This window comes from Octodon degus, unplaced genomic scaffold (genome assembly GCF_000260255.1).
Source record: "Octodon degus isolate 3935 unplaced genomic scaffold, OctDeg1.0 scaffold00045, whole genome shotgun sequence".
Taxonomy (NCBI): domain Eukaryota; kingdom Metazoa; phylum Chordata; class Mammalia; order Rodentia; family Octodontidae; genus Octodon; species Octodon degus.
This window is the reverse complement of record NW_004524621.1, coordinates 10,923,249-10,931,608: the sequence shown is the minus strand read 5'-3', so window position 1 is coordinate 10,931,608 and position 8,360 is coordinate 10,923,249. Positions and strand designations below refer to the sequence as shown.

Genomic DNA, 8,360 nt, shown 5'->3' with positions numbered 1-8,360 from the left:
CAGTGGTTGATATGTGACAGCTCACCAGTGAGCTGTCCCTGCTTCTTGCAAGTGACGCCCTTTAACACATCTCCCAAATGAGTAGCAATTTCTGCCATCCCCTGTATAGGAGTTGTTCTGTGGACTGCTGTTGTTCCAGGGAACCAGTCTCTTCCCCTAGCCTCCCAGGGCTGGAATTTGTCTGAAAGACCATAAGAGTCAAAGAACCATTAAAAAGCCCAGAGGGCTGACCAGAAAGCTAAGACATAAATGAAAGCAGAGATGAGGCAGGAGTTTCCACTCTCATGCCAACTGTAATCAATCAGTAGGAGCCACCTGGAGCACAGGGCTAAGAGCAGGCTATTTCCAAGTTTAGTGGCAGAGAGCATGACTATGACTATCCACTATGGGAGAGCGATGTAAGGCCTGGTCTGCATGCCAGGTGTGCAGTGCCCTTCCTCACTTGACATACCTCCCCTTACCTAACAGTACCCACTTCTGTCTGTAGATAAGGGTATGCTTACATAATAATGATAATAATAAGGCTGAGAAGACTGACTGAAGATGGCCAGCTTGGAGGACAGAGATGTGCAATGACTGTTGCTCTCCTCCCAAGTTTTCTTAGTAGATGAGAAGTAAAAGCAGCGATTCTGGTGCAGTGTCCATCCCATCAGGCAGCAGGCATCTACAAAGAAGAAAGTGTGACAGCAGCAACACAGGATGAAAGCAACTGCTCAACAGTATTGCTAGCAATATTCCCTCACTTCTAGTCTCAGTGTCTTCTACTCCCTGATCTTCATAATTGTTTTTATTTTGCCTCCCCTTGAACTGCCATACCTGTATATATTTAGTTAAATCCTAACATTCAACGTTACTTTGTAACAATCTGGGAGGTTTGTATTAATAGGGCTGGTTTTACTAACCCCAATTTCTAAAATGTTATGATCTACTCCAATGTTTTGGTTACCTTCATCTGTAGGTAAGTTGTCAACAGGCCTCTCCTTCGTTCATCCCATGGCTACCTGAAGCTTTCCCCACTGCATATTCAAAACACCTCCAGCCAGTGGCCACCTCCTCTCTTCACCCTTTCACAAGCATTCTTGGTTCCTGCTTTGCTAAAATTGTGGGCACTCTCCATTTCCCTCCCCTACACCTCAAAATTTCTTTGTTCTTCTTTTCCTGACTATCCCTAAAAAAATAACTGACTTCCTTAACACCCCCCACCCTAACCTGAGCTCCTGATTCCAGCCCACCTCATTGTTTTTACTCATCAGTCTTATATCCATCACTCAAAAACTACCCCCTGTCCACAAGCTTCCTCTCTTTGGTCTTCATTTTCTCATGTCCCCTGTCAGTTTCCACCTTGACATATTGTCCTGTGGTGACTTAAAAGAATAGAAATTGGTGTGGCCACTATGGAATATTAGGGACTGAGTGGGTAAGTGACACACTTCAGGATAAGGAGGGGCCCTGGAAGCCATTCAAGGATTTTATATTTTTACATTATAAGGAAAGGAAAGCCAAGTAGGGTTTAACTAGAGGAATTTTGCTCACTATATACCAAGTATCTGGTATATCTGAAACATAATATATATTCCAACATCTTAACATAATGAAGTTACCAGGATGACATACACTAGACTGACAGCATGATCACATTTGTGTTGTTAAAGGATTATTCTGGCCCCAATATGAAGAATGGATTGCATGGGCTGACGAGATAGCTCAGTGGTCTAAAGTGCCTGCTTAGGCAAACTTAGGCAAGTGCAGGGACCCTGGCTTAATCCCAGGCACCACATGCCCTGCCCTCAGGGCTAAGAGCAGGCTATTTCCAAGTTTAGTGGCAGAGAGCATGACTAAGGAGGGGCCCTGGAAGCCATTCAAGGCTTGCCCTCAGGGTGGGCTGAGCGGGTCACACACATGCAAAATAAAATGGATTGTGTTTGAGTAGGGAATGGAGGGATAGTTAAGGAAACACTCAGAAAGCTACTGTAGTTATCTTTATAAAATATAGGAGAGGCTGGCTGTGGTGGTGCATACCTGTGATCCCAGTACATGGGAGGCTGAGGCAGGAGGACCACCTCAAGTTCAAGGCCAGGCTGGGCTACATAGCAAGATCCTATCTCAAAAAAAAAAAAAAAAAGGGCAAAAGGATATGCATATTTGGTGATGGAAAATAGAAGTTGCTGTTTGATGTGGTAGGAGATGGGGACAGTTATACTTATGATGGAGTATAAAGCAGTCATTGCAGAACTTGCCAGGGGGCCTTAGACTCTAGAGTTTCAGTGGCACTAAACTGATCAGTTGCACAATTTGTCACTTCTTAGTGCAAGTCTGGACTGTGGTTGGTTAGGTTCATCCAGAGTAGAGTTTTTATGAGTCCAGTGCATCAGAAGGACAACGGACAAAAAGAGTAAGTAGCTAAGTAAAAAAAAAAAAAAAAAAAAAAAAAGAGTAAGTAGCTAAGTGATGGAACCTCAAGAACAAGAAATAAAGATGGGAGACAGCTGCCAGGAAGGCAGGAACAGGGGCGTTTGAACCCCAGAGACCTCCAGTGAAGTGCCAGAAGAGTGGGGAGGCGTGGAGGGTGAGGCAGTTGCGATGAGAGCAGCAGTCTGCAGCCAACCTCTTGGCAGGGGGGCACGATGGGGTGTTGAGACCCAGGATGTGCTATGGGAATGGTGGCAGCACTGGCACGGAGCTGAGAGTCACAGAGGATCAGAAGGTTCAGGAGCGGAGGGCTGGGTGTGCACGTAATATTGCTGTCTCAAGCCTGGGGAGAGCATCAGATGCCCCTGAGCCAGGTAAAGCATCACCCTCATGGTAGTCCATGAGACCTCCAGTCCCTTCGATCCTGTACCCTTCCTAGAGCCTCAGCTCACTCCAGCACTGCCTTTCCCTTTCAGGTAGCCCTTCCCCCACCTCTGCCTGCTGGCCAGGCTCCTGCTTTCAAAGTGGAAGCAGGCAGAGTTCTAGTTCGCTAAACCACCCTCCCCAATCCACACATACACACCACTGTGAGTGCCAGAGAGGTCCTGGTAACTTCAGCTGCCTTGACCCACATCCAGACTGCACTTCATGTCAGTCAGTATTTCTTAACCTTCTGAGGAATCTCAGTGTAGTGTGAATTAATATGGAATAGTATTCCATCATAAAGAAAGATAAATTTGAATCATTTGTATGAAAATGAGGGCCAGGGAGATAGTTCAGTAGAATAAGCACTTGCCTGGCAAGTACAAGGGCCTGAGTTCAATCCCCGGTACTGAAAAAAAAGAAGGTGGTTCCGTAAAAAAATGAAATGGCTCCTGAGACCATAATACTAAATGAAATAAATCAGACACAGACTGTTAAATATCACATGGTTTCTCTAATATGAGAGGCCCATAATATAAATAATTTAAAGGGCAAAATAGCCAGGCATGGTGGTACACCTGAAAGCCCAGCACTCTAGAGGGTGAGGCAAGAGGATTGCTGCAAGTTCAAGTCCAGTGTGGGTTATATAAAGTGAGCTCAAGGCCAGGCAGAACTGCATAGAGAAATGAAATGATCGAGATTTGATACGTGTATGTACCAGCTCCCCAAAAGGAATGTAGTTATTATCTGTCACAAACATATACTAATAAAAACTAAATTTTAAGTTATTAAAGAATTGAGGGCCAGCCAAATAGCTGATTACAGCGGATTACAGCGCCTGCAAGTAGGCGCAGGGGCCTGGGGTGCCGACCCCGCGCTGAGACAGCAATTGAGACTAGTTGTGGTGGCACACGCCTGTAATCCCAGCTCTTGGGAGGCTGTAAACAGGCGGATCACTACGAGTCCAATCTAGTAGTGAGACCCTGAACACCCTGTAGACCCTTCCCTAAAATACAAAACAATAAAAATAAATAAATCATTAAAGAATGAATTTTTTTTTTTTTTTTTTTTTTTTTCTTCTTCCCAGAACCGGGGATTGAACTCGGGCCCGACCCTTGTCTTTTTTGTTTCTGTTTTGTTTGCTTGTTTGAGACAAGGTCTCACTGTGTAATTCAGGCTGGGTTTGAGTTCACTATGTATCCCAGGCTGGCCTGGAACTCAAGACAATCCTCCTGTCTCAGCCTTCCAAGTGCTGGGATTATGGGCATGCACCACAACGCCTCCTGGCCGAACCCACCAACCTCACATCTAATCCAAGGAGTTCCCAGTTTATTGCCACTGACGTCAACCAGATGAAACCTGAGTTTGCCAAACTGCTTTGGACAGTGTGGATTTCTGGGTGCCACCCTCTCTTCCTGCCTGATCTGCCTTAGGGCAGGGTAAGTCCCCCAAATCTAGAGTGCAGCCTGACCCTGCTCCCTCAGACCAAGGCTGCATAGCTCATGTCAGCCACCACTCTAGCTCCCTGCCTCTTTCCCAAAGGACTCAGTGATCTGAGAACTGACATGCCCTTTCCAGTCTCCTCACTCTGGTCCTTCCCTCACATCCCCCCCTCCGGAGCAGATACCTTCTGAGGAGCATTTGAAGAAGGGCTTCAGTGTTTCCCTCATGGTGCCCAGCCTCCGCTCCAAGGCCTCTCTCTGCTTCTGCTCCCCTTGCAAGGTCTCCTTGATCTTCTCCTCGTCCGCCTGGCAGGTGTGCAGCTGGTCCCTGGCAACCTGATGCACATTCTGCTCCTTCTGGAGCTCTTCCTGCCTCTGAGCCAGCTCTTTCTTGGACTCCTGCAGTTCCCCTTCCTTCTGCCCCAGCTGAGTTATTTTTTGGTAGAGCCGCTGCCACAGGCTGCTGTTTGTGGCTTCCAGAACCCTGTTCGTGTGCTGGAGCTGCTGAGAAACTTGCAGATCTGTTTGGCCATAAAAAGAGAGGTGCCCTCATGCTGTAAGACAGCAGCACCAGCCCTTTTTCTGCTTCTTGAAACTTTCTCTCTCTAAAAAGCTGCACTATAAAACCTGACTGCCTAAAGCTCAAGGAGGCACTGCGCTAGGTAAGGATGATTTAGGAGGCCAGGGCACTGTAGCACAGACCAGGCTGGGAGCCAGACACTAAGCAAAGCTGTCAGGGGCAGTGACTAGGGCCCTGCTGAGGAAGGGCAGTTTGGGGAGACAGATGAGGAGTTTGGGGAGAGTGGGAAATGGGGCAGCCATACTCACAGCGCACTCCCAGGCAGATGGAGGCTACCCCTAACAGTAGGCAGGTGAGGAGCAGGCCGAGCAGGAGATGTTGCAAACAGGTGGCTTGGCCTTGGGGACAGAGATAGGGTGGGTGTCAGTCCCTGAAAATATATATATGTATACTGCATATATCGACTGAGAGGATGAGCACTGGGGAGGTTCCTGGAGCACCTCAAGCACCGCTAAGGGAGCAGCAAAGGAGCATTTGTGGCTTTTGTCAGGTAGTGGATGTTTTGCAAGTAGGAATTAGGGGTGTTTTGGACCAAGGGCTTACGTGGTAAGGAGGATTAAGGGGCAGTGCCCCGTAAGGGAGGGGAGAAGAAAAGGGTTCAGGAGAGGGATGTGTGAAGTGGGGTCATCCGCAAGGGGGCGGGCTGTGATCCCGTCTACTGTTAGGATAGAGGCCGTGCTGGGTGGAAACCAGGTCGCGCGGCTGCCTCCGCGGCCCCTATCGCCGCGCCCAGCGCCAACGCCGGCAGGGAAAGGCGCGGGCGCCTCCGGGCCACCAGTGCAGGGGCGGGCAGCTGTGGGTGGCAAGCGAGGGGCTCAGGAGGGGCGACACCCACAGGGGAGAATCCGCGCAGCCGCTCGCGATGTCACGGAACCCCAGGACGTAGCCGTCTGCTCCGAACTGACCCCTGCGGAAGGGGGACGTACCGTGAGAACGTGGGAAGCCCCCAGGAACACCCCACTACTCACCCGTCCCCCGCCGTGCCCAGGCTCCGGACTGCCCGCGTCGCCCTCTGAACCTGCTCTGGAGTGCCAGGTGCCCCAGACGCTCTCAGCTCCCTCTCTCCCCCGGGTTACCCTTCACCCCACTACTTGCCGCCCGCACCCCGGCCCATTATTTTCATCTGCTTCTTGCCCTCTTTTCTCTGCTCTACCTCCGGTTTCCCAGTAGAGCCCATTTCCCCCAGAGCTGCCCCATCCATCCCACAGCACTCATCACCCCACTAAGGTCTCCCACCTTGCCCAGTCAGTCTTTTCTCCTGGCTCCTTTTTATCCTTAAATTCTGGTTCCTCTCTTCTCCCAAAACTGCCCTCCTTCCCGATCTCTCCTGCCAAAGGCTCCGCAGATCACACCCTCAGGCTCCCTTACCTGCTTTATCCCCTAGCCCAGAGGAAGCCAAAGCCACCCCTCCTGGGACTGTAGGCACTTGTACGTTCTCGTAGGTGAGTTCCCCATCTCCATCCTCGTAGTCCTCTGCCTCTGCATAGAAGAGGAACCACAAAGTAAGTGTCAGGAATGGCCCATGGAAGAGGTTAGGGATGCAGGACCCAGGAAGGCTCCTTCCCTCTTACCCGGTCCTAACCGACCCGAGAGGCTTTTCTTCAGGGGAGCCTTCACAAACCGCAGGTCTGCATAGGTGATGGCCTCAGCCATGGTCCTCAGCACCTGTGTCCCTGCCGATCGCCCTTCATCCACAAGCACCAAGCCTCTTTGGCCACTGTGTCCCTCAGTCAGGCTCGGTGTTCTCTCTGTGACTGCACTCTGTCTTCTGACTTCCAGACACAAAAGAGGAAGATGCGAGTAAGTCTCTGACAGATGGGCTCAGTGAACCGGAAGGCATCCCTGGGTCAGACCCAGAGGGGCAAGAAAGGGACACTGAGGTTCAGAGCATGACAGTGGGGGCAGGGCAACTGTGTCCCCTACCTTTAAGTGTCCTAGACCCCATCTGACCTCACACTACTGAGGTTCAAACACCTATCCTTCTGGTTATCTGCCCTAATGCACCCTTCCTACCCTCCTGGCTGCCAGTTCATTAATGGGTAACTGGAGCTCCATGTGCCCAGCTGACCCCAGACCATCTCCCAGCCAATCCACTATGGTGAGGCTCCATCAGACTGGCCTTACCTTTTTGTCACTTGGGGGTTTTCAGTAGTGATGAAGACCACTACAAAGTAGCCCTGAGCAGGACTTACATTAACCAATTTGCTTCCCATGTTTACTTGTGAGTCTGCCCTAGGCCTAGGCTCCTGTCTTGAGATGGGCAGTGGGTTCATAGTAAGTGAACCTCTATGTGCCACTGGTCCCTGCTGAATCCTATAATTGGAGGCTGAAGCCATGAAGCCTAAAAGGACGAGACAAGGTCACAGCCAAGGACACCTGGATCCAACCTCAACTAGATAAAGACTGTAGCCTCAGACATGTCACTCCTGGGTGGATTAATTTGGAGAAGCCCCCAAGCAGTTCCACCCTTCTGGAGTATTCCCCTCCCTTCTTCTGAGAACTAAATAAATATGGGCCACCCAGAGAAGGTCTTGGTCTTAGCCCTGAGAGAATCTCAAATTCTGTGAGTGGGCTTTGATCCTCCTGGAACCCTGAAATCATTCCATTTGCCTCTTATTTATCTTTCACCATACACTGGTTTGGGAGATTGTAGATCTGAGCAGCTGGCAATAACTAAGGGATATTATTAACCCAAAAACTGGCCCCCAAACAAGGACTCTCTCTGGCCACATGTTCCAGAGTCAGAGGTCCATGGATTGGGGCTCCTCATTTGGAGGCATAAGTGGGGTCATGCCTCCCATCAGGGTGGGCATTAGCATGGATGCAGTTGCTCTTCTGCTAGCCTCACTGAACTGCCACAAAGAGATGTCCTCACTCAGATGTCCTGGCAGCTTCTCAGGGTTGCAGGAAACACAGGCGTGACTGGTTTCCCAGCAAACACCCAAAACTCTTGCCACACAGTTTTGCCTGGTCCCTTCCACTTTGCTGCCCAACTGACCATAGCTACAGCCAGCCAAGCCCTTCTTTCTTCCACACTAAGGCTGCCAGCCTATGGTGTCTCCATATCCAAGCTGAATCCAGTGAGTAGGAGCCCCAGAGGCAGCACCTCTGAAACAGTCTTGGGCTGGGGCTGACGGCCGGGGGCACCTATTGCTGGGGCACTTGGGATGAGCCTGTGGCAGTCCTGACCTTGTGCACCCTGCAGGGGATAAGGGGATCCATGAGCATAGAGCTGCATAGTGACCAAGGAGTGCTGCAGCTTCCTAGGCAGAGGTGAGTCAAAGAAATATAGTCTTTCCTACCCAGAGGTGGTGGCACATACCTATAGCCCCAGCTGCTCAGAAGGTGGAGGCAGGAGAATTGCCAGACTGCAGGCAACCTGGAAAACATAGCAAGACACTACTTTTAAAAAAACGAATAAAGGGGCCGGGGAGGTGGCTCAGTAGGATAAGCACTTGACTGGCAAACTCAAGGATCTGAGTTCAATCCCTGGTTCCGAAAAAAAA

At 50.2% G+C, this 8,360-nt stretch overlaps 1 protein-coding gene across 1 annotated transcript; it reads right to left on the bottom strand.

Annotated features, from left to right (window-relative positions):
* Positions 1-8,217, bottom strand: Cd72 (CD72 molecule). Its single transcript, XM_023716003.1, has 7 exons — positions 8,177-8,217; positions 6,426-6,626; positions 6,223-6,333; positions 5,690-5,761; positions 5,103-5,192; positions 4,460-4,795; positions 1-664 (listed from the first exon to the last, which is right to left on the bottom strand). Exons 2-7 carry the CDS (start codon positions 6,505-6,507, stop codon positions 462-464), a joined length of 894 nt encoding a protein of 297 aa, XP_023571771.1. The 5' UTR covers positions 6,508-6,626; positions 8,177-8,217; the 3' UTR covers positions 1-461.
* Positions 8,218-8,360: the final 143 nt, after the last annotated feature.

Excerpts from the sequence above, each read along its gene's own strand:
- Cd72 (XM_023716003.1), bottom strand. The coding sequence starts at position 6,507 with ATGGCTGAGGCCATCACCTATGCAGACCTGCGGTTTGTGAAGGCTCCC. Across the intron at positions 5,762-6,222 it reads TGGGCTAGGGGATAAAGCAG|GGGTCAGTTCGGAGCAGACG; the intron begins GTAAGGGAGCCT and ends CCCCTTCCGCAG. Across the intron at positions 5,193-5,689 it reads GGCTGCGCGGATTCTCCCCT|GCCAAGCCACCTGTTTGCAA; the intron begins GTGGGTGTCGCC and ends TCTGTCCCCAAG.